The 26083-nt window shown below is 42.7% G+C and overlaps 1 protein-coding gene across 1 annotated transcript in view; it reads right to left on the reverse strand.

The window, feature by feature from the left end:
* col4a6 (collagen, type IV, alpha 6) overlaps window positions 1-26083 on the reverse strand; it is an 89482-nt gene that overhangs the window by 24966 nt on the left and 38433 nt on the right. The window contains exons 4-15 of the mRNA XM_080839805.1: window positions 21125-21205; window positions 8398-8532; window positions 8258-8302; window positions 7832-7948; window positions 6411-6479; window positions 5990-6022; window positions 5833-5895; window positions 5570-5605; window positions 5285-5326; window positions 3056-3139; window positions 507-560; window positions 343-405 (exon numbers count right to left, since the gene is read on the reverse strand). Coding sequence (XP_080695931.1) covers window positions 343-405; window positions 507-560; window positions 3056-3139; window positions 5285-5326; window positions 5570-5605; window positions 5833-5895; window positions 5990-6022; window positions 6411-6479; window positions 7832-7948; window positions 8258-8302; window positions 8398-8532; window positions 21125-21205 — 822 coding nt within the window. The remainder of the gene's footprint in view (window positions 1-342; window positions 406-506; window positions 561-3055; window positions 3140-5284; window positions 5327-5569; window positions 5606-5832; window positions 5896-5989; window positions 6023-6410; window positions 6480-7831; window positions 7949-8257; window positions 8303-8397; window positions 8533-21124; window positions 21206-26083) is intronic.

Genomic DNA, 26083 nt, shown 5'->3' on the forward strand with positions numbered 1-26083 from the left:
TGTGCACCAGAGGAGACGGAGGTTCTTGTGCGGGAGGTCTGGCAGACATGAACTCATTTAGTTAAAGCTTCACGGCAAAACAAATTAACTAATTTCTCCATGGAACTCTCTTATCGGTCACACCTCAGTGTTACGCTGGCCCACCCATGTCTGCTCTTAGAATCTTGCTCATGTTATCAAATTAGCAAAATGATTTTGCCGAGTTATCAAATTAGCTTTAAGGTCATGTGTGGCAGACTTTGCATGTTGCCCATGAATGAAATGAGGGCCCAGTATGTCCAGGATTCCCCTTGACCCTGTGAATGAGTGGACACGTGGACATCACGATTATGGCAAACTTACCCGTCCACCTGGATATCCCGGAATTCCCTTTTCACCCAATTCACCTCCATATCCAAAAGCACCCTGATAATCAGATAATACAAAATCAGATAATATGTATGTATGTGAACAATACTGCCACTCAGATGTATTCAGTTCTAAGTCAGAAAGCAGACTAAACTCACAGGAGGTCCAGATCTTCCTTGAAGTCCTGGTTGGCCTCTGAAACCATAGTCACCCTGAGAATGAGTAGGCAGGAGAAAAGGACAAGGGAAGACAAGAGAGGCACTGAGTGAGAATTGATGACAACAGTTGAGCCACAGGATTAATTCAAAAAGATTGGTTTATACTGATATCGCATAACTGAACTAAAATGAGTATGCATACTCAATAAAAGCAACAACCTAGAAAATGCTGGAAAAGCACTGGACCAAAATGTCTACAGCGGGTTGGTTTGGCATAGGGACAGGGCTCAAACCAGAACATCTTCAGTAACATGGCTTTGGGTAATGGAGAAAGATTTATTCCATTCCATTGTATTGTATTGTATTGTATCTGCAGTATTACATTTGCAGATTCTAATCAGCAATGCCTTGATATGTCTACCTTGGATGTTTTTCTTGCATCTGAAAATAGTTAACATCCATGTCTATACTTTTTTTTTGTATCATTATTTGATACAGAAGCAAGGTAGAAAGAGTATGATATAAATGTCCATTCTGAGTCCTCATAAAACCTTGATTCAGCAAACACAACCGCAAGGATAGCTTAGGCTTTTAGTTATGTGCCCAGTTTCTTTGAAGAAAGAACTAGTTTGAACCTTGACACATGTTTGGAAATATTTACTTAAAATGTGTTATTTAAGTTAAAGATGTTCAGAAAGATATTGACGGGATGCATTGCTGTATGGCCAATGGCTGCAATGGCTGCAATGGCTGCAATGGCTGCAATGGCACCTGCCACCAACCCTGTGCATGAGGTCAGGTACTTTAATGTGGTCACATTTTCTAGGTTGAGGTTTTTACAACTTAATTTTCAAATTTAGACGGTTTTGGAGATGTAAAATACTAATGATATGTGTTTTTGAAGTGCCCAACCAGTAAGAAATATCTAAACATAAAAAAAACGTTTTGGTAACCTACCAACTATATGTTTTGACAACCCTAATATCCTACAGAATAATTAATGTAAGTTACATATTTCTAAGAATTGGCCCTGTCTGCATCTGTGGGTTGATCTTATTTAGATGCCTTACTAAGGAGTGGACGGAACGTGATGACCTTGTTTCTTCACATAGAGGTCTCTTCATATGAGTCAACAAATCTTAGATCCCACAACTTAATAATTGGATAACCATCATTTTATACAAGAAAGTGTATTGTATTGTATGAGTGTAATTGTTTAGAACATGTACTGGATGTATAGTTCAGAAAATAGCTGAATTAATTCCATGGTCCTCTGGGGTATGGCAATACAGTTTGTATGTGTATTTCGATCTTCATAATAATTATGTGTCTTCATAATCAATACAGTTTTTTTTGTGTATTTCGATCTTCATTATAATTATGTATCTTCATAATCAATACAGTTTGTATGTGTATTACGTTTCTTCGTTATAATTATGTATTTTCATAATCATTTCAACTGGCAACCATCCACAATGTGTTATTCGAAAACATGCGATGTGCTTACACAAACAATATTTCTTTTGTGGCTCACATTACAAAATTGCAAAAAATCCTCCGTCTTCCTGAGCAGAGAGCATGATTAAGTACCAGAGATGATGAAACAATAGAAACACCTCAAGACACATGTGCAGCTGGACCTGCTGTGAGGGATGCTGGTAAGGGATGAGGAATGGGAGGGGTTGAGGTAGATGGTGTGGCTAAGGATTAGGGTCGGTAGGAAGATGGAATAGGACTATCAAGCTGACCATCCCCATTTAGGGACAAGAAACAGGTGGATTCGACCAGAGCAGGGAAGGGATCCAGGTTCCCCCAGGTAACCTCCATATTCCGGAACACTCTGGACCACGTTTCGCACAAACCTTCATTCCTTTGTCTCCTTTAGGAAAGCCCACAAACTCCACCACTCCATTGACCAGAGGGCGGCCGGGGACGCCAGGCTGCCCAACATCTCCCTGAACATGGCAACCAGGGAAGAGAGAGTTTTTACATGGCAGAGGATGGGCACTGCTCGCGGCGACGGAAGCGACGGATGAGTTGAGGTTTGGTCAGTACTTCAGGGAGTATTATAGGGGGGTTGTGGGGAGGGAACGTTTTGTCAGAAGACTTTGACCCCATTTGGGGAGAGGGTTAAGTCAGAGGACTGTGACCCCATTTGGGGTGAGGGGTTAAGCAGGGCAAGGGGGAGTTGAGAGCACTAACCTGGGCCATGAAAGAGGGCATATTATTATTATTATATTTATGGAATTAAACCCACACTGTTTGATAGCAATCCAGTGCAGGTGTTCCTAGTCTATGTCAAATCATTTTAGAAGTTATGACTTCTAATGGTCAAAATGCCAAATGGTAATGGTTTGTGTTTTGTATGGAAGTCTGGTATACCAGTGGAAGACCATTGCGGTGCTTGACATCTCTTACTTCATCTGAATGAGCTGTATGAAGCCCAACCTGCCCCCATGTCATGTGCCCTGTGCCTTGCTCTGCCCGTTCCCCTTGCCCATGCCCCTTGCCCCTCTCTGGGCTGGCATCACTGCTCCCGTCCCTGTTACCTTCTCTCCTTTGTAGACATGGCCTATAGGCAGGCCTGACAGAGCAGCTGGGGCGCCCCTGTGTCCGGGAAGCCCTGCATCCCCCTGAGATCCAGAGGAACACACACGTTAGCCCACATGTGAGGCGAGATGTCAGCAGCCAGAGTGAGAGAGAGAGAGAGAGAGAGAGAGAGAGAGAGAGGGTGAGACAGAGAGAGAGAGAGAGAGGGTGAGACAGAGAGAGAGAGAAAGAGAGAGAGAGAGAAAGACAAGGAGAGAAAGACAGATAGACAGACAGAGAGGGAGAAAGGGAGACAGAGGTACAGAGAGAAAGAAAAATAAAGGAGAAAATAATAAGGGGGGGATGAAAAATAATGAGTGAATGAATGATAAACAGAAAACAGAAAGAGAGAAGGAAAGAATGAAAAAGAAGAAGAGAAGAGATTATGAAAAAATATGACACCGTTTAATGCAAGAATGAAAAGAGAAAGCACCGGTGTTGGCAGTACGGTGATCCCATAAGGAACAGCAGGGTGGAAAGAGAGAAAGAAAGAGCTCTGGCTGACTTTGAAATATCCTCTACATGGAGAGTTTTCTTCAGTGTATAAATCAAGCGCCAAAAATCTATTCACTGTATTTCAACAATTCGACGTGCCTGAACAGATCAGATATAATGATTATCATTATACAATATCCTAACTCCTGTAAACATGTTGCAATTGGCTCACATCGCTTTATGAAAGACAAACATAAGATGAAATTTGTGCATTATATTTCAACAGACTTGAATGTTAAAGTATGTATTTCTTTTTACCCACATGCCTTCCAATTAGTATGAATCGTTTGAGTGACAAATGCATGCATGGAGTAGATGATGTTTTATCTGATGATGGCTGTTAGTGTTCATTCTGACGGGCATTGAAAGGAGGTGGAAAACAAACCAACCAACCAAAAAAAACTACGGCTCCCAGAACCAGACAGTTTCCCATTAAAAACTACAACTCATATAGCATCCCAGAACCAAACAGTTTCCCAATGAGTGTGAGGCCATGACGTCAAAGGGGAAATAAGGTCACGGAGGAAGTGGGAGCAGGTGATCTCAGCACCAGTCACAAACCACTCAAAAAGGTCAGTCAACATGGCAGCTCACAGATCAGCTCAGTGCCGCTCTTCAGAGTTACTGACAAATGCCTCTCGGGTTTTTGCTAGACAATTAGCTGAAGGAATAAATACTTTGACTCTGACTCTTAAAAACAGAGCAGCTTATTGCCCGAGTTCTCTCTGAACTGCCATAAAAAAAGTAGTGCTACCAGATATTCATTGTAACTTTTGAAGATCAAATTCTGCATTAGCAATTTGTTGTGGCAAAAATATTTTAAAATATAAGGGATATTTCATCATCAAAAGAAGTGATGGAATGATCTGATTTGATTGAATAGTTCAGAGAATAATCTAAGTGGCACTACTATCAATATCAAACAAAATGCATTCTGTTATAAATAGATGCAATTCATCAAATGTTGAAATGGACATGAGAATATCAGAGAAACCAATCAGAGAGGACAGAGAGGTGGTGTGTGGATGATGGAGAGTTAACAAAGATGTAAACATGTTTGGTAGGATTTGGTAGGACACAGCAAGAGATGGTGGACCGGGGGGACGGCAAGACTGAGAGAAAACTAAGGACAGACAGAGAAGGTGAATGTGGAGGTGAGACAGAAGAGTGAGACAGAAGAGTGAGAGAGGAGAGTGAGAAAGGAAAGGTGCTATTTTGGAAATGCAGGAAATGGTCAGTTCATGACATTGTGATAAGCAGTGGGGTTCTCTCTCACAGGGGGTCAATGACTCAGAGGAGTGCCATGATTATTACATGTCAGAACACATTTATATTAACGGACTCTAGGTTGGCACACTGCAGCCACTCCACTGCAGTCTTTGACACCCCTGTGTTCACTTCATCCACAAGCATTCAAAGGTAGGATGCAAACCATACAAGGAAACATTCTTCAAACCACCACCATAAAGCTCACTTGTGAGTATACACCACAGCCTCTGTTCAAACATGCATGCCCACACACACACACACACACCACATAGGATTCATAGCATCTTCCTCTACAGAACAAAGAGTGGTAGATAAATGACATAGACCACCTCTACTTATAATGACATAGCTGAACGCTGTCTGAATCTTAAAATAATGCATGTAATGGTGCAGGATATTCAATCCATTATAATTCACATTCATACCTTGTCTCCTCGTTCTCCTTGAGAACCTAGGCCTGGGCTCCCCTATGGAGTGGAGAAGAGGAGAGAAGAGAAGAGGAGAAGAGAAGTAAAGAGAATAGAAGAGAAGAATAGTTAGGTCACTGTCCTTACTGATTCCCACAGTGTAAGACAAGACTTGGTCACAGACAAGAATAATCTGATAAAACGCATTCCTCATTATGTTACGACGTTGCACATCTAGAGGTCTGAGGACCAAAGACAGACACTGCCACAGCATGCTGCCTGTGTCCCTGTGCTGATACTTACTGTGGGGCCTGGGGGCCCAGGTTGGCCAGCGACACCCTGTGAAGAACACAAAGATAAGAATCAAGTTCAGGGTTTGCCATTGTAGTTTTGTTTCCCTTGTACGTCGCTTTGGACAAAAGCGTCTGCTAAATGACTAAATGTAAATGTAAATGTTTCTACTACTGTTGCTGTGACCACGGACATTTATAGCTGTCACTAAAGTAATGGTAATAGAGACTTATGAGAGTCATGGCTATAGGTGTTACTGGCATGTAGACACGTACTGGATATCCATCAGGGCCTCTTCCTCCCATTCCACCTGGTGGGCCGTCTGGACCGATGGGACCCTGAAACAACAATTAACCATGAGAACCATCATCTCTGACCTCTTGGGGATTTGCAGTATTTAATAGAAGCAATAGAAGCAAATTGATTTCTTACAGGTTCACCAGTCGCTCCATGCCGACCAGGACCCTAAAACCAGCCAGACCACAAAAGAGTTGATTTACATGTTTAAATACAGTTACCAGCTAATTCTGTAGGTGTTTGCCCTCTTAATAATAATACTAATAATAATAATACTAATAATAATAATAATTAATTCACATATTTTGTTTCCTACCAAAATATGTAAACTCAAGGAACCTGGCCCAAACTCTCAGGGCAAAAAGACTGAATATTTCTTTAATAATGTAAAATTAAATACAATGATAATGCAACAATTGTGATAATTACACAGTCATGTAAAAATATTAATATGTGTAAGGTGTAGCACAGTCAAAATTAAATGATAAATGTTTATGTATGTGTGTTGGCTGGGGGTACGAATGTATGTGAGCAGTTGCACATATTTTCATTCTACCGTGATGTCATTTCCTCCGAAATCCACAAAGTTTGGCTCTCCCTTCTGTCCTTTAAGACCAGGTGCTCCCTGCAAAGAACAGACAATATATCACACAAAGAACAGACAATATATCACACAAAGAACAGACAATATATCACACAAACAACAGAAAATATATCATACAAAGAACAGACAATATATCACACAAAGAACAGACAATATATCACACAAAGAACAGACAATATATCACACAAACAACAGAAAATATATCACACATAGAACAGACAATATATCACACAAAGAACAGACAATATATCACACAAAGAACAGCCAATATATCACACAAAAAACAGACGATATGTCACACAAAGCCATTTCATCTCCTTGATCAGATTTCCTGAGAAACTACATTTATACGTAATGTTTGTCTGTATCATGTTTTTTAGGTGCAATTTAGTTTAATTTGTAACACAAACCATCGCTCTTTAATAATGCAGTGTGTGTGTGTGTGTGTGTGTGTGTGTGTGTGTGTGTGTGTGTGTATGTGTGTGTGTGTGTGTGTGTGTGTGTGTGTAGACAGATATACAGTAAGTGCACTATATGCAGGGGGACAGCAGTTGTAAATAGTTTTCAGCAGCGCCCTCCTGTGTCATCTCAGTTATATTGCAGCTTTCTCTCATTTTTAAAGAGGACCTGCTATGCTTTTCTGTTTTTCCAAAAGGAGTTACTCTCTCCCAACAGAAACCACTTTTCAGAGCTGCCTGAAATGTCTCGTTACAATTTCAGCCCTTTCCCTATGTTACAAGATGATGCAATCTCGTAACACAATCCTTATTGCCCACCTAGCTGACCAATCAGAGCACAATGGGCTCATTGGGAGGAGGGGAGGCTTAGAGACACAACAGCTCTAACAGAGTGTTTCTGACAGAGGGTGAATAGAGATGTACAGTATGTGAACAATGTGTTTTTGGAACATTAAACGGGCCTTATTTGACTGGAAAACATATTTTGTTTTAGGTCTACTCTTCAAAATCTTCATATCTATTATGCTACTCACAGTTGGCACCTGGTGAATACCTGTCTAAATATCTATCTATATCTATCTTTTGGCAAAATAATAACACCAAATTCTAATAATTCAACCACATTCAACTTAAAACTTACTAAGCCTTTAAAAAAATGTATTTCTTTTATTCAAAAGTATTAATTCATTAAAAGGTAAATACTAATCTATGTCCGTTTCAATCCTGCCTGCAATGTGATACCTTAAAAGAAAGTGATGCAAGTTGTTCGAGATGGCTAAGATGGTAACCATATGATATAATTCCCAGTAATGCAACGTGCAGCCATCTATGCGGTGTTAATGCTATGTTTTATTACAGTTTTCTGTCAAAAGAGCTGACAGCAACCAGAGTTTTTCTTTTCTTTTTCATACTCACATATGAACCTGGATCACCAGAATAGCCATCCTGTCCTCTGTACCCTGGGTCACCGGCGGTGCCATTACAGCCGTCCCCTCCTAGAGGTCCCCTGGGTCCCTCTTGACCAGGGTGGCCCTGTGGACACAAACAGGACAATCTCAGGATCACAGAATGGGGACGAGGAGGGCAGCGGTATAAAACATTCAGAGTACGATAACTGTACAGCAACAAACTATAGATAGTTAGAAATGAGTACACTTTCATTGTCTGATGAAGACACTACAAGAGAGCAACTACAAGTCAGTGTACCATTGTACCCCTAACAGAGATGTAAAGTGGTATTTAGCCATCCAGCAGTTGTAATGGAAACAGGTGAAATGGAGGGAGAGGAAATAATACAACAGTAAGTAAATGTAGGTCAGATGGTTTAATGCTTCTACTCACTGGGACGCCGTCTGTGCCAGAGAATCCAGGAACACCCATTGGTCCCTGAGGTGGAAACATCAGAACAAGAAAAATGTTAACCCCATATCAATCAATAAAAAAGCTAGAATATTTTAACGCTTTTAGGAAGTGGAACCCACCTTGTCTCCTTTGATGCCTGATAGTCCTCTCCTTCCGACGTTGCCCTTCTCCCCTTTGGGGCCCAGAGGCCCTGTGCCGCCTAGGTAGCCCTCGGGGCCACTGGTTCCTAAGGGCCCATGAGTGCCCGGGCGACCCTGAGGGGAGACACTTACAGTCAGAGAAATCTGAATGGCAGGGTATCTGGTTTACTAACCAGCAAATTAGTTTTCAAAATGACAATTTAAACTTCAGTTCAGACATGTCTTTGTCATCTCACAGTATAAACAAGGAAAAAGGCGATTTAAGATCTTCCAATACAAGCATCCACTAATTTATGGGTAAGGACGATTTTCTTATTTTGGCAATTTGCAGGGGAGTTTAATTTTGCTTTTGTGCCAGTAGCGTGGGCAGGTTTGGGCAGAACCCCTTTATCTCTCAGCTTAACCCAGGAAATACCAGAAAATGAAAAGTGTGTGTGTGTGTGTGTGTGTGGGTGGGTGGGGGTGGGGGGCAGCAGAGTGGGGGCTGGGGTGCACTGGCACAGTATCTTTGTGTGAAAGGTATCATACCATGGTATCAAAGACACTGACTCCTACACACCAATGGAAACTGTACCCATAGCCATACACAACAGAGTTAAGAACAGTGTGATAATACGTTCATGGAAATATGAGCATCATCCTAGATACAAATACACTGCCGAGCACAACTCAAATGAGATTCAATTGTTCCTTTGTCTGATTTTATGCATCTCATACACAGATCAGTGATTTCTAAACGTTCTAAACATTCACAGAAACAGTTCAGACAAGTCCTGCAGTAAAGTCCTGGCCCAGAGGGTGGAGACGATGACAAGTACTGGGAGGAAAAGGAAAATATTTTTAATGCAGCAGTGTGAATTATACTCATGTCAGAAATGTAATGAGCTTCTGGAATGCCTGTTAAAAGGGTCAAATTATGCAGGCCCTTTCGGCTCTTTGTCTGACACGTGACAAGCAAGCCTTAAAGAGATTTCAGCCTCTGCTGTATAAAACATGTGACATGAGAGGCAGGGGATTTGCACAATAGACTTGCCTCTACAAGACCAAGCTCCAGAGGAATCTCTCTTACTTACTCAAGTACATTAAACACAATCACACACACACATACACACACACCCAGACACGCACACACACCCCCACACACACACACACACACACAGTGAGATAGATAGAGCGAGAGAGAGAGAGAGAGAGAGAGAGAGAGAGAGAGAGAGAGAGAGAGAGAGAGGGAGAGAGATCCAGGGCCACAATACATGCTGGTGGAAACAGGGAGGTTCAGTCTAATTTTAGGGATGTCTTGGTTCCAGGTGAGGATGAGGTCATTCCTGCAGCCACTCCCTGTTCTGACAAAGACCGATACTCATCCTGTTATAGCCAATAACCTCCAGCAATAGCCAAAAACCCTCACTGCTGATAATAACAGGGGACCTGTTTCTTTCTTTCTTTCTCTTTCATTCCCTAGGGACTCCTGACACCTGGTTTAGGTGGGTGGCTGCTGGATGTTTGCAGGCTCTAACTGAAGCACTTTCTCTGGTTACCGTCTCTGGGTCCAGGAGACTCTGGGACACACGTACATACATGACACGCGTCAATGCACATAATCTATGCTTTTATGAAAACCACAGAGGGTTTTAATTTGCATGACGCTCATAATGTTAACAACAGTAGCCTCTCCCTGACCTGTGAAGCTCTACTCCACAGTGCTCTCTGGTGTGAGGTAGGTGGAATGTGCAGTGCTTCTTCCACAGACAAGTCCATTAGATTCTCACTGCTGCTGTGTTTGTGTGGCTCTGCGTGCTGGAAGTGTTTACTACAAGAGGGTAGTACACAGAGAACAGTGTTACTTTCACCAAACAATGCAGTCTTTGTCGAATTTTGCAAATACTGTTGTTTAGCATATGCATGTGAGACTGATTAAACCACATACATGTCACATATCTGACCTGCATTTCTGACATTACTGCTTGTGTAGTGACTGACCGGGAAACTAATCGGGATTTGACCAAACAAGAACTACACTGCAACTGCACAAAAAAAAATAAGCAAATGCCTATGCACATATGGGCTTGGTTTTCAATCAAATCCAAATCAAATGTGTGGATGAGTAGGTAAAAATGGTAATATATCTTTGTTTTATCAGTCTATGATTAAATTAAGCGTGTATATCAATGTCTGAAAAAGTAATGTTTTGCCCATGTCCGAAGTGAGCTAAAGTATTTGCCATGATAAGACTTTAATAGAGAGGGGGAATGAGTGGTGTGTTGACACTGAACAGGACTGAACTTGTTCTGAGACGTTCTTCACAGAGAAAGGCACTAACATGTCTTAATGTGTCCATCTGATAATCTGAACACATTTTAGCTTGTTTCAGCTGTGTTATACACCCACAAACACAACACTAAAATACACACACACACACACACACACACACACACACACACACACACACACACACACACACACACACACACACACAACATATAAAATGATCACACAGGCATACACATAAATACTTGACAACAGAGAACTATGTCATCATGAAAACCCCGCCCCAGGGTTGACCTATCAGAGCCATGAAGATGACACTGAACAGGGATTTACTGTGAGACCTTATCAAAAGGCAAGGCTTCAAACCCACTTTTGACACAGCGTGCTCTGATTGGTCTCTTGTGCTACCTGAAAGCACTCTCTGATTGTGGTGGAGGACTGGAGGTCTGACACAACCATTTCGACGAGATGCATCGCCAACACTGTCAAGTTTGGACTGGCATTAGTCAGGATGGGTGACTCTAAGGTTGGCATGAGATGTTGGCACACTCGCATCAATCCTTACCAAAATGATCCATCCTGATTCCACCTTATATCCACAGATACTGGGGAAAAAAGATCCTGTCTTTCTCTATGCTGCCATAAAAACGACTTCCAGCCACATTAATCTGCAGTAGACTGCATCGTTTGTGGCACAAATCCCCTCACTCACAATGCACACAAAAGAGCCCATTCTGCCCCTTTAAGCTTTCTGGCCTTACCAGCCTGGCTACCCAGCATGCACCTTACTTCCTGTCGGCACTACCCAGAGAATCCATGAGCAGACAGATTCCCGCGGTTAAGCTCCTCTCCGCCTGTCCGACCACAGGGATTTAGAGGAACCTATTGTTCGTGGGCAGTGAAGCCCGGGGGTGATTTTAGCTGTCACACTGCATGCTCACTGGCACGTCTGATGGGCGCGGCACAAGGAAACATTCGGCCCCACATCAGAGGCTGGTCAGGGGTGGGGCACAGGGTACTGATCGATTTGAGCTTGATAACCTAATTCCTCTACCCCAATCACCTCAGAGGCTAGAAACAACCAGCCACAACAAGGCCCAGACCTCTCACCTATATATAGACAGAAACACACATACACAGGCATACACAAGCACCACACACACATAGCTAACACCTCCATAGCTTCTGACCACCAAGTGTGTATGCATGTTTATTGTGTGTCCTCTGGATTGTTCTGCAAGGCAGTACAATAATTGCACGATAAAAAAAAAAAATGGGAATACACTGCCTCTCAATCTCTTCATACACTTAATACAACCACCTAACACCCACCCCAGAAAAGACACAAAATACTGTCCTCAAAACCCCACTAGGGACAACTCTCCCATCCCATACAGACACTGTCCTTTAAACCCCATTAGGGACAACTCTCCCATCCCATACAGACACTGTCCTCTAAACCCCACTAGAAACAAACTCTCCATCCCATACAGACACTGTCCTCTAAACCCAACTAGGAACAACTCTCCCATCCCATACAGACCCATGTGTGTGTGTGTGTGTGTGTGTGTGTGTGTGTGTGTGTGTGTGTGTGTGTGTGTGTGTGTGTGTGTGTGTGTGTGTGTGTGTGTGTGTGTGTGTGTGCAAGTGTGCGTGAGTGTATTTTTGTTCATGTATGCATCTGTGTGTGTGAGGCAGCAGGGCAGGTTAAGATGCTCCTGGTCTGCCCTCATTCCTAGGCCTGTGCAGGTGGTGTCTAGGCTGCTGTCTCCTTGGAAGAATCAGACATTCCTGAGATGCGAACGAGAGGTAACCACATGAAAGAGCTTTGCACCTGATCATTTTCATTGCACGTTTCACAAATACAGTACATGCTCAGGAAATTTGAAAATACACTCTCCTAAGCTATCTACCTTTAGAACTACTATCTAAACAAAAACTGGTCTGCTATAGTTGTACATATAAATACATAAATACATCCATACATCCATCCACATACATACAGACACCCACACAAAATGCTATGTGCATGTACACATACACAGTATTGTGCGTAAATATGTGCGTATGTGTGTGTGTGTGTGTGTGTGGAGGGCTTGTGGGAGTGGTAATATTCACCCAGCTGTGTTTAGGTTGGAGTCTGTCTGGCTCTGTGAATTTGCTGTGTGTGTGTGGGTGTTTGCTGTGTATGTGTGTGTGTGTGTGTGTGTGTGTGTGTGTGTGTGTGTGTGTGTGTGTGTGTGTGTGTGTGTGTGTGTGTGTGTGTGTTTGTGCATTGGTGTTTGTTATGGAGCCTAGGACACTGAATGATCCAATATCCCCCGAAAACTATTTTTGCATAAACACGGTTTTGTATTCAATGATTTTTATCATAGAATGTATGTACAAAATACATTGACACATTCATCTATGGTAATCGATGGAAGCGGTATACACAGATTAAAGATGCAGACATTTCATGTGTCTGTGAAAGCTGTACTGAGTTTGAAGCTTAGCCAAGAGAGATCATGAATGTTACATGTGCATTATTTTCTCATGCTGTAAGCAGGTAAACATGTAGGCAGGAAGGCAAACAGTGTCAACAAAAGGAAGGGAATTAGACAGCTTAAAGGTTTTTCCCAATCCTCATAGATATCTAAATTTAACATGGCCAATGTGGGCTTATTCACAGGCTTATTCTGTCGGTGGTGGTTTCCCAGCAGGTATGACATTACCCTCCTTGTCCAGAGGGAGGCAGTGTCCCATTCTACAACAGCTCAATCAAACACAGTGAGATTTCTCTTGTTTAGTTTAAGGAACTCTCACTGCTTTACTGCTACAATATAATACTTTGCTCGTTTGGCATATCATGTACTTTTGATCAATTATCAATATTTCACAAGTATATAATTGATGAAGAATAATGGATGAATAATGGGAGAAAAATAGGGTAATGAACAGAGAGAGAGAGAGGGGGCGAGAGCGAGAAAGAGAGAGTTAACATGTGCCTATGTGTGTGTGTGTGTTTCTTCCCGCCAGACCAAGTCACTGCCAACAAGGTCAGCTGTCAGAGGTACCCACAAAAGAAAGGTCAATAGTCATGATGAGAATGAGCCCAAATATGACCATGTCTCTTCTCCTTCAGGGGCTCCAACCTTACCACATTTATCAGCTTGCTGTCATTACCCACTTCTGTCATTAATAAATAACTTCTGGAATGAAAGGAAATTCTTAACAACTGAAGCAGCTCTCCAGTGAACTTCTGGTGACACAGTGTCAGTCAACCAGCGCTATGTATGCTCATTAGAAAGGTGTTGCACAGCCTGCAATGTGGGGGGCCGCATACATAAGTCTTTGTCTGAATTCCTTCTTTGTGTTTGGGTAAATCTACATGAACCTACACAAATACCTTTGGCCTGTTTAGACTGGGCTGAAGTTGGGTTTATGTTCGTGGAAAAAAATACCACAAGAGAAGAAAAACTGTTTGTTTATAAGGCAGAGTGTAAACTGTGTGTTTATGCCTTTGTATATGTTTATGTGTGAAAAGTCTGTTGAATAGGGCCGTGGGGGAGACGTGAGGAGAGACACACATGTGTTTTACAAACAGAACAGCACTAGATGTCTGTTGAATGGGGCCATAGGTGAGACACATATGTGTTTTACAAACAGAACAGCACTAGCGTGACACTGGACTTTTGTTCCACTAGTCCTTCTCCAGCTTTTTTCTTTAGGTTAGGATCAAAGTCAAACTGAAGTAGTCAACACACATCCCGTGTTTTCTCTAGTCCCTCTGTGTGATGCCCAAGAAGATGGGGGGGCCCCCCCCCCCCAATGAGGCGGGGGTTTAGATCAGGGTGAGGAGGCCCTACAGCTAGAGAGGTAGGCAGCCCTTTAAGGTAAAAATCAACACCGTAAAATTTATAAAGGGGGGGAAAATATACACAAAGAGGAAGGGAGAGACAGCAAGGGGCTGTTTGATGGTTGGATGGATAGAATTTAGGGAGTTATGGAGAGAATGTGAGAGGGACAGAGGAGGGTGGGAATATCTTCTCACTGGGATGTCAGCGCCAGCTCTCATTATCTCAGTATGGGATCAGAAGACAGAGGGGTGGGGGTGGGGGGGTACTGAGACCCCCATCGCAACAAAACCTTCAGCCCTCTTCCCTCTGATGTACATGAACACCTACACACACACACAGAACTCCACACATTCAAGTATATACTTGTTCATCCGCCTATAGCTATCATTTCAGTCATAAGGCTCGCTGTACTACACTGTTATCAATATGCATTCTATGCTGGGTGCCTTGTTGAATGATTACAATTAAACTGAACTGAAAATAATAGGACTTGAAGGTCTTGCCAAATTAGGGGATGCAAACTCTAAATCCTATTAACCATATTTATTTAATTGAAAAGGCAACTTCAGAAAACACCTAATGTACTGTTCAAAGAAGTTTCATTTGGAGATTACATTTCTGACTTCATCATTTTGAGAAACTAAAACAAATTCCCCCTGACAAAGGAAACATGCTAGGGAGAAACAGAGAAATAAGGGTGATCCAGAGAAACCCTATCAGCCACATGTGAAGCCCACCTCTGCCTGTCATGTCAGCAGTCAAGTCCACTCAAACTCTTCACCTCATCCACTCCCTCTGCACTTAGGACACTGACCGCTAAAACAAAAGCACTTCCTGCTCTTGAGCGGCAGGCTGAGAGCCCCAGTCCACCTGGTTTGAGACGGCTCTAAATCTTTGCCCTGTTCGGAGGGGACCCTGATCTAAGAGCAAGCAAACCAGCACAAAGTGGAGACATATGTCACCCACTGTGTGTGTGTGAGCATGTGTGTGTTTTCCCTCCTAAAAGCCCCCCTCCTACACATGAAAGCTAGCTCTTTTTCCCCCTGATGGCACTTAACGCAAACCATTCTGTCAGCTTTCTGTGACCCTCGACCTCACTGGAAACGGATGTTATTGGTCCAAATGACTCCAATATGGGCTGGGAGCTTGACATCTTTGTACTTGGTTAATGTTGAGCAGAGCCCAGGGGAGCACCACACCACTGTGGCGGCCCTAGAGAGGCCCCTGTCTTTCAGTCAGTGGAGGTGGGAACACTTTCGCATTGGTCCTGACAGCCTATCCTGTTTGAAGATATTGCTTTATATTTTACCAACCCAAAGTTATGGTCAACTTTATCAGTATAACTACAAAATCTACCTATACCGATGATAATAACTTAATCTCTTGTTCATTTCTCATCTCTCTTCTCTTTTTCACATTCCTACCACCTGCCTGGCTCTTTCTCAGTTCCCCTTCACAGACCACTGTTCAGACTTGCTATGTTGAGAGTGTCAGATAAGAATGTTACAAATGAAACTCTAGATAATCTACTTTATATAAACCCTTGTTTGGGTCCGAGTCTCCGGGGAAGATTTACAACCCTGACACCCAGATGTGAGATGGCTTTTCATTGCCCCCAGTCCCCATACCTGAACACCTACTGTAGCTGAACCATCATATTAGATTTACAACTCTTGGCAATCAAACTGTGGAAAATCTGAGAGTATACATACACAACAAAAACACACAGGACAACTAAATTTATAACCCTCTGTAAACCTACCTTCACACCTGTACATCTTTCTTTTATTATCCAGCTCATTCTTCCATGTTCACTCACACACACACCATACACACACAACACACACACACACACACACACACACACACACACACACACACACACACACACACACACACACACCTCACACCTCACACACACACACACACACACACACACACACACACACACACACACACACACACACACACACACACACACACACACACACACACACACACACACACACACAGTTGGCCCATATCAGGCCATTTCCAGAAAGCTAAGCTAAGCTGAGGCAGGATCAGACACTGGCTTCCCGCTCAGGAGAAAAGAGCCGAATAACAAACCCTTCAGACAGAGCTGGCTCGCATGTTGTGTTGGGGCTCTGGTGTGTAATATGTGGCTCTATAGCCCTGTGTAATATCCAGAGTGGGGATGGAATACGGCAGTATGGGTTAAACTGGTGCTAAGTGTGGGCTGTGGGTTCAGACAGTGCTGGTAACTAGTAGGGATGCAACGGTTTTCGGTATTTTATCGAACCGTTCGGTTCGCCCTGTTCGGTTCGGTTGACCCAGGTGAACCGCGATATTACGGTATGGGTGACATTAAACTTTTAATTTAATATGTGGTTATAATGAATGCACGCATGTATTGGGCGATAGCCATGACTGCTTGGGACCCAGGGGACTGAGTTCTGCGCTCCACAACCATGCAACAACCAATCAGAATTGTACTGACTTTCCCAAGAGCCAATCAGCGCTTTGAATGCAGACGCTGGAGATCGATATGAGGAGAAACGAAACTTTCCCTGTTGCAGCACGATCATGGCGAGTCATCAAGAAACGGAGAAAAGAAAATTTGAAGGCATCGTCATCTTACAAATCAGCTGTATGGGAACATTTTGGGTTCAGTGTGGAGTATGATGACAAAGGGAAAAAGATCGTCAGCAAGCGAGGCACGGCGTGCAAGCATTGCTTTACTACGATCGCCTACTCCACAGGTAATACATCCAACATGTTGCCACTTGACCCGTCATCACCCGGCTGTAACTCTAAGTGGAGCAGCACGGTTTGTCGCCGAAAACACAACCATCCATTGCTGCAGCATTTCAGCAACAATATGCTTATAATTCCGAAAAACACAAGGCAATATCCAACTCAATGGGCGTCTTCATAGGGAAAGACATGCAGCCCTATTCAGTAGTTTTAGGCACGGGATTCCGTCAAATGATAAAGACCATTGATCCTCGTTTTAATATCCTCTCCCGCACGCATTTCAGCAGCAAAATAATTCCAGAACTGTATGAAGTGACTAGGAGAGAGGAGGTTTGTTCTGTTGTTCTTTAAGGGTGTATTTATAACAGTTAAGTATTTTCTAGGGTTTAAGTGTGTGAATGACAATGTTTGTTGTTTGAGTTTATTGAATAATGTCAATGTTTACATTTCACATTACTTTACAGTATACTGCACTTTACTATTTTTAATATTGCCTGTTTTTGACAGAAGGCCAGAATAGTGTTCCTTGTTTAAAATACATTTTGTGATTTGACTTAATATGTGCCCTTTTTACATTTAATTGCATCTTGCATTGTCTCTGCAAGTGTGAGTAGAAGCACCTTGTTGACTTAAAATAGAAAAGACAAATATAACCTAATGCGTGTTAGCGGCAGGATAATATTGATATATCGAAACCGAACCGTTACCGTGGCCCAAAAACCGTGATACAAACCGAACCGTGGCCACACTGTACCGTTGCATCCCTAGTAACTAGTGTTTAGTCACCTGTCGCCATTACTATAGTTTAAAGAAAACCCTTGCTTACTGTGTGTCCTGGGAAATATATGAATGCACATCTCAAGCATACACACACACACATAAGTACACAAAAATAACTCTTAGGGAAGAACAGTGAGATATATGTCGTCACAGAGACAGCTAGGAATTGGCGTGGTGTGTGTGTGTGTGTGTGTGTGTGTGTGTGTGTGTGTGTGTGTGTGTGTGTGTGTGTGTGTGTGAGTACAGGTGTGAAGGTAGGTTTACAGAGGGCTTGAGATTGGCCAAATACATTTGGGAAAGACTTCCTACGTATGAGCATAGTTAGAAATAGTAAGATACTGAGGGAAACATTTTAAAGAAAGTATGACAAAAAGACAGTATGATAGATTACAGTAACCCTCGTTGAGCCCAATGGTTACATGTGCTTCTCACAGTACTGATAAGAGGTGATCCAGTTGTTAAGAATGTCAATTTCAAACATGACTCAAACTCTAAATCTTCTGCTGTCACACACCTTCCATATTGGTAGTGATATTATTAGGCTTTGTAGGACGGCAGCTAGTCTGATATGCTAACTTCTCTTTGACAGGTTAAATAACCCATATAAGACTTGAAGGTGTTACACCAACAGTAAGTCTTTCAATTTTTAAGCAGATCCTTTGTACCTTAATGTTACAATAGCCTATAGTTGGAGGCAACTGATCATATTCATCCAGGGCTGATAAAAAATACATTCATGGCAATAAAATCAGTTGCCAAATGGGAATGACGCTTTAGGGTTAAGCCACCCCTTGCCATGTTGGGATTACGCACCCCTTGTCATGTTGGGATTTGTTGTGGTGCATTTAGTTCCAAACTGGTTGATCTTTCTCAAGATGGCCGTGCTCTGGTCTTAGTGAGCTCTCTTACAGGTTGATCTTTCTCAAGATGGCCGTGCTCTGGTTTTAGTGTGCTCTCTTACAGGTTGATCCTCCTCAAGATGGCTGTGCTCTGGTCTCAGTGTGCTCTCTTAAAGGTTGATCTTTCTCAAGATGGCTGTGCTCTCTTACAGGTAGATCTTTCTCAAGATGGTCGTGCTGTGGTCTTAGTGTGCTCATTTTTTCTTTTGTTTTTGATGTCACCATTCATCTCTAATTCCAAAACCCTCTTATAGAATTCTACCCTGTTTGAAAGTGTGCTTCTTCTCTGTCTTACACAATATCTGATTATAAAGATGTGCATTTCACCCAACCTTTTGTTCTGTATGTCATGCCTGGTCCTTCTGCCAGTCCTCTGCTCTGTCCTACCCCACTCACTACCCTGACCCTGACCCAGACTACGTTCCTTCTTTATGCTCTGCTCTTTTCTTGTTGAATCTGTTGTCACCTCATATGTTAAAAGGTTGTTCAGTTCTGGTCTGGTCTTCTCTTCATAAGTCTTTTTAAACTCTTCCGTCAAAAAGCAGATCGAACGGAACTCTATTTGCAAGGATCTCAAGGAACAGTTGTTCATAATGTTCAAGAAATGCAGCCCGGGGACATGAGGAGAAGGATGAGACAACAAGAGTACACTCCCATTGTTCCTTCCTGAGGGCAGAGATGAAGGGATGTTTACTCTATTAAAAAATAAATAGATCTCAGTGGTTGAGAGACAAATTACCCCCAATAGATCTGCCAGGGTTATCGCCGAGACGTTCAAATAAACATAACAAACCCAAAACAAGAGGAGACGAGTGCAACTGTGTGTGTGTGTGTATGTGTGTGTGTGTGTGCGTGTGTGTGTGTGTGTGTGTGTGTGTGTGTGCATGTGCGTTATAACAACACCCCAGTGCCGTTTAAGCGGGTGTGTGTGTGTCTGTTGTTTAAGCGTGGATTTGTGCAAATTGTTAGAGTATATGAATAGGTGGGTCTGTGTACAAATGTTTGTGGTTCTGTGCATGTTTATGGACGTTTGTGTTCCTAAAAGGCTTGTACCGTACCGTGCTGTATACTAATGTGTGTGTTAGTGTGTAAGTGAGTGTCTACCTGTGTGCAAGAAGGTGTGTATAGCTCTCTCTACAGACTAATTTACTGGGTGTGGCATGGCAGGACTGAACAGTGCTTTTGGCCTGGGGCCATCTCTGTGCGGTGTGGGGTGCAGTGGGGGGTGTCCTGCCTGCCATCAGATCAGAGTAACCTGGGGAAACATTGTGTTGGCTCGCATCCACAGCAGGATCTGTGCTTGAGGCACGCCATTGGTTGGACCTATAATTGGGCTAAAATTCCTTGTCCGGCAGGCAAGGATATCAGCAGTATGTCACCCAGCTCTGCAAACAGGCACTGTTACAAACTGCTCAGTCAGGCAGCTTGAGTCTATCAAAATATACTTTTTGTTTTGATGGTTGTGTGTGTACAAGTGTGGGAAAGAGGCAGTGTGTCCCTTAGAGGAATTACAGGGACGCATTTGTTTTCTTTAATATCCTTTACTTATTTTTCAGTGAAGAGCATTGCATATTACTCCTTCCTGCAGGGACTAAAAGTGAGAGATAAACTACGCAATTTGTCAAAAGGCATTCTTACTGCCAACCAAATTCTTGTTCTAGCCTTCTATGGTTTGAAAACAAGGCGTGATATACCTGCTGATACACCTGAGATTTACCTGACATTCCTTACTGAAGAGTGCTTTTGCACGTCACTTATTAGAGTTATGTTGACGCAGATAATAGATTTGATCTGGCTATACTTGTGTGTCTCCATATGTGTGCCTGTATATTTGGAAGGTGCAGCAGGCCTAGAGCCTATCAGGTGTTACCAACAACCTGTTCACACCAATTGTGTCTGATTATGTGTATATTTGGAAATGACATGGACTCATAATTGGTGATATGAGTGTGTATTGATTGGCTTGCCTTGCGTTAGTTCTCCTTTCATGTGACACCCGAATACACAATAAGACTGCATCCAATCAAACAGTCTGAATGCTAAAGTAGTGCTTTCCACATTAGAAAAGCCGAGTTCTGCTACCTAAAAATGGAACATGACACCTTTTCCTTGAAAAAGTTGCATTGTTGGAGTGCCAGAGGAAAGTTAAGCTCTTGTGCTTACCCGACTGCCTTTAATTGGTAGACACGCACATCCTCCTGAACTGCAGTCTCGTCCAGCACATGGCTCATTGCTATTCGTCCCCTGTGAAGATGAGAGAGAAGCACATTCAAACATCAGCAAAGCAGCAAAAAACTGTAAAAGAGAGTTAAAAGTTTCTCTAAACATAGTCAGTTGTCATCCTATGCACTGGCCAGCCTTTGACAGGATTTCACAGGGTGAAAATCTAAAAGGAGATCTCCTTATTATCTTCTTACTAGTTTCTCCTAAACAACAATGAGATTAAAAGTGAGATTAAGTATTTTAATCTCCAGCTTCTCCTCTGATTTCTATATGGACCAAATGTATCCTATGGTGTTAAAGGAAAGATCTCAGCAGGGTCACAAATCATGCTCAGTTTTGACTAAATATTTAGACATCTCAATATCACCTCTTCTGTTTATCTCTAAAGACAACCTTGGTGGCCTATGAGGACTATAAGAAGAAGCCTGTTCAAAGCTGTTGTGGAAAGGGGTAGCTTTTTGTAAAGAGAAAGTGCCTTATCTCATTTCTGTCTCGAACTGTTCCTCCTAAGGAATTTTAGGATTCATATCCGTGATTTAATTGATTAATAATTTAAACACCAATTTAGATCACATCTAGGTCTCCTGAGCTATTAAAGCTCCATCTTCGAGAGCTAAAATGTTCTGGTGGATTAGCAGGCCTTGTCAAAGGTACCAATTGAGGCACCCTTGGTTTGTAGAAATAGGGTGCAGATACGGCATTAACGTTTTATAAGACAGACATGAGAGAAACTGTCTTTAAAAAACAGCACACGATGCTGTATAAAGTGTGAAAGATGCAACGGCTCAAAGTGTCATGCATGTGTCCATATATACACATCTCTATAATCCTAACAGTTAACCAGGCAGAGCACCAGGGCATGCTACTAGTGTATGGTGCCCTTACCTGAAGTAATTCAGAACTGTTCAGTACAGAAACACATCTAAATGAGCATTCTTTCTAAGCCATATCACCCAGAACATCACATACATCCACACACATACATCCACGGCCAGTGATCATAAGTTGATATATAATAAAGTGCAACTGTATGCCCTGGCCTGTGGGTCTGTGTGTTGCAGTGAAGATCACAGGACCGCATCAGATTCCACAGGTGAACAAAGGCACTGGGACTCAAACCTGCCCTTATGTGGCTTGAACACAACACACAAGAACCAACCCCCTAGCAACAGCCACCAACAGCAGCACTCAGGTTACAGACAGCCTAAATATGCCACATTGCTCTACAAAACACAAACACACACCACACCACAATGGCACCTTACCCTATATGGAAATGATGAGAAGTCGTGCTACAAAAATGCTCTCTCTCTCTCTATCTAACACGCACACACACACACACACACACACACACACACACACACACACACACACACATACACAAACCACAGTAAAACAAAGAGAATAGTGAGCCCTGTTGTCCAAAGCTTGACGAAGGATTACTTTCCAAATCCAGTTTGTCTACATAAACTCTTATACAGCAGATCTGCTAAGGCTTTAGGAAATGAACTAAAGTGTCTGAGGACATTTGTTTATCTTTAGACTCAAAGAATAAAACAAAAAAGTGAGTGAAAACACCATTATATCAATAAAGGAACACAAATATATCACCAGATCTAAAAATGGGAAATGGCCAGTGCAAATGGACAATTCTAATCCTGGACCAGATCAACAGGCCAATATAATGGTGTCCATTCACAGACAAAGAGTACTATGCCACACACACACACACACACACGCACACACACACACACACACACACGCACACACACACACACACACACACACACACACACACACACACACACACACACACACACACACACACACACACACACACACACACACACACACACACACACACACACACACACACACACAAACCAAACCAACCCTTAGCACACCATTTCTCTCACACTCACACATTCTCATTTCAGTGTGTTTGGAGTGAGTCTGTCAGAGGTCTGGAGGTTAAAGGTCACGGATACAGTTTCAATACGATTAGGGAATGAAAGGGTGTCAGGCAGGCTGGTGAAAGCCCCAGGTGGCCGAGAGAGAACCAGAGAGGAGAAGGGGGATGGATGAGGACCAAACGGTTAGTCCTGAGGGGCCTAAGAGGGTAAATATGATGTGGGCAATACTTGCTTTAACCCTAATGGTCATTTGGTTTGTCTATCTGGGAGTCCTTGGTATCTGTGTGTGCATGTGCGTGTATGTGTGTGTGTGTGTGTGTGTGTGTGTGTGTGTGTGTGTGTGTGTGTTATGTGTGTGCGTGTATGTCCATGCGTGTGTGTATGTGCACTTAAACACAAGTGTGTCTTTTAAGCTCCCATGTAGTCACAGGTTCTGTGTCTGGCATGTCACATGAACCCCACATGAAGTCACTAGCTTCCAAACTCTTGACCCTCTATGAGAGAGGAAGGAGGTTATTTCTCCAGAACAAAGAGAGATGTAGAAACAGAGGGAGCGGGATAGAAGTGGAGAAAGAAAGGAAAAGGGGACAGGAAGAAAAAGAGAGACAAAGAGAAGGATTGGGGCTGAGCCTGGTCCAGCTCTCTCTGATCTCCTCTGTGCCGCTAATCAGCTTGACACAAGCAGGCCAAGGTTACCCTACTAGCCTGCCCCATACAGAGAGAGAGAGAGAGAGAGAGAGAGAGAGAGAGAGAGAGAGAGAGAGAGAGAGAGAGAGAGAGTTGTGGGGGAGGGCGATAACGAGATGGTGTGGAGAGGGGGCTCAAAGCGCAGAGCAGAGCACAACATTGGGGCCCTGACTGGCACACTGGCATACATTTGGCAAAGAGCATGAGTGACTCTTAAGGGACGAAGAGGGGGAGGATGGGTATTGTTGGAGGGAGGGAGTGAAAGGGAGAAAACAAGAGAAAATGAGCGGCAGGCAGAAGTTGAGGCATGTAGATTCCTCCCCTCCTCATCGCACTGTTAGAAAGAAGCCTTTACCCCAGTTGGCAGATGGCTAGGAACATAAGCCTGGCTCATATAGAACATTTAGAGATTGTCCTGTTAAAACCTCAGGCTGAAAGATGAGAAGATGCCTTACAATTACCAGCACCACACCTTGGCATTCCACACAGCTTTTCAGAGGTGTAGGGAAAAAAGAAAAAGGATGACTATTGAGAGAGGGACAATACAGGAACTTAAGGAGGACCCTATACACACATACACACTCATATACATGCAAGAACACATGTACACACATACACACTCATACACACGCACAAGCACATGTACCCTCAAATACACGTACAAGCACATGTAGACAATGGCAATGTGAATGGTTGCACAAAGGCATTCTGCAAAGCAGAAATGTGAAGGTTCTCTTCGGAATTGAACAACATATAGTTGTCTGCATCTGTGTGTGTGTTTGTGTGTGTGTGTGTGTGTGTGTGTGTGTGTGTGTGTGTGTGTGTGTGTGTGTGAGAGTGTGTGGTTGTGTGTGTGCATTTGTGTTTTGGAAACTTTGCCAACTTCCACTCTTACAAGTGAACAACAGCAAACACTGAAACAATACTACCATTATGGACTTGAAATGCACATGAGGCCACAAGTGGTATATGTGTAGAAGATTAAAGGTTTCTGGGTGTGTTTTTTTTTATGACTCTTGGACAAAATTTTGTGGACCTTTAAAGGCATATTTACAACAACAACTAAAAAACTAAATATCCCTCCAGAGGGTTAAGAAGATGGACTCCCTGAAGGGTTTCATCAAATGCACACAAATATTCTTACACACAGAACCCCCCCAGACACATACACACACACACACACAAAACACACACACTTATCAAAACTTGAGAATTGCTTTCTGGGAAACTTCAAATGAATGCTACTCATCAGCGAGGAAGGAAAGGGCGATCACATAGAGATTCTGTATCCTCTGCTGACAGGTTCAGTGCTTGTGTTTGAGAGTTGCACAATGAGGATGTACCTGAATCCCATACGTTACTTGGGGAAGCACAAACTGGGCGATGGGAAACAGATATGTCTTCTACCCGAAGTTGCTTGTTATTATATATATATATATATATATATATACAGTCGTATGCAAAAGTTTAGGCACCCCTGATAATCTTTATTACTTTCATTTATAAATTGTTGGGCGTTTGGATCAGGAACTTCTTTGTCACATATATAATACTACATGGACACAGTGATATTTTAGAAGTGAAATAAGGTAAATTAGATAAACAGAGAATATGCCAAATGTATAATAACAGAATTAGACAGGTGCATAAATTTGGGCACCCAAACAGAAAAATCACAATAATAATTACTAGAGCCTCCTTTTGCCAAAATAACAGCCTCTAGACGCTTCTTATAGCCTCTGATGAGTGTTTGGATACTGAATGAAGGTATTTTGGACCATTCTTTCTTACAATACAGCTCCAGCTCTGTAAGGTTTGATGGGTGCCTAGCGTGGACAGCCTGCTTCAAGACATCCCATGTATTTTCAATTATATTCAAGTCTGGGGACTGGGATGGCCATTCTAGAACATTGTAGTTGTCCCTCTGCATAAATGGCTTAGTGGATTTGGAGCGATGTTTCGTGTTATTGTCCTGCTAGAACACCCAACTCCGCCGTAACTTCAGCTTGGTTACAGATTCTTGAACATTATTGTCAAGAATTTGCTGGTACTGAGTTGAATCCATGCGACCATCAACTTTAAATAGATTTCCAGTTCCTGTACTAGCCACACAGTCCCACAGCATGATGGACCCCCCACCTAATTTTACTGTGGGCAGCAAGTGTTTTTCTAGGAATGCTGTATTAATTTGCCTCCATGCGTAACGCCTCTTGTTGTGACCAAATATCTCTATCTCTGATCCAAAATGAGCCTGGCTTGTTCAAATGTAGTTTGGCAAACCTCAAGAGGCTTGTTTGTG

This window comes from Sprattus sprattus (assembly GCF_963457725.1).
Source record: "Sprattus sprattus genome assembly, chromosome: 5".
NCBI classification, from domain to species: Eukaryota; Metazoa; Chordata; class Actinopteri; order Clupeiformes; family Clupeidae; genus Sprattus; species Sprattus sprattus.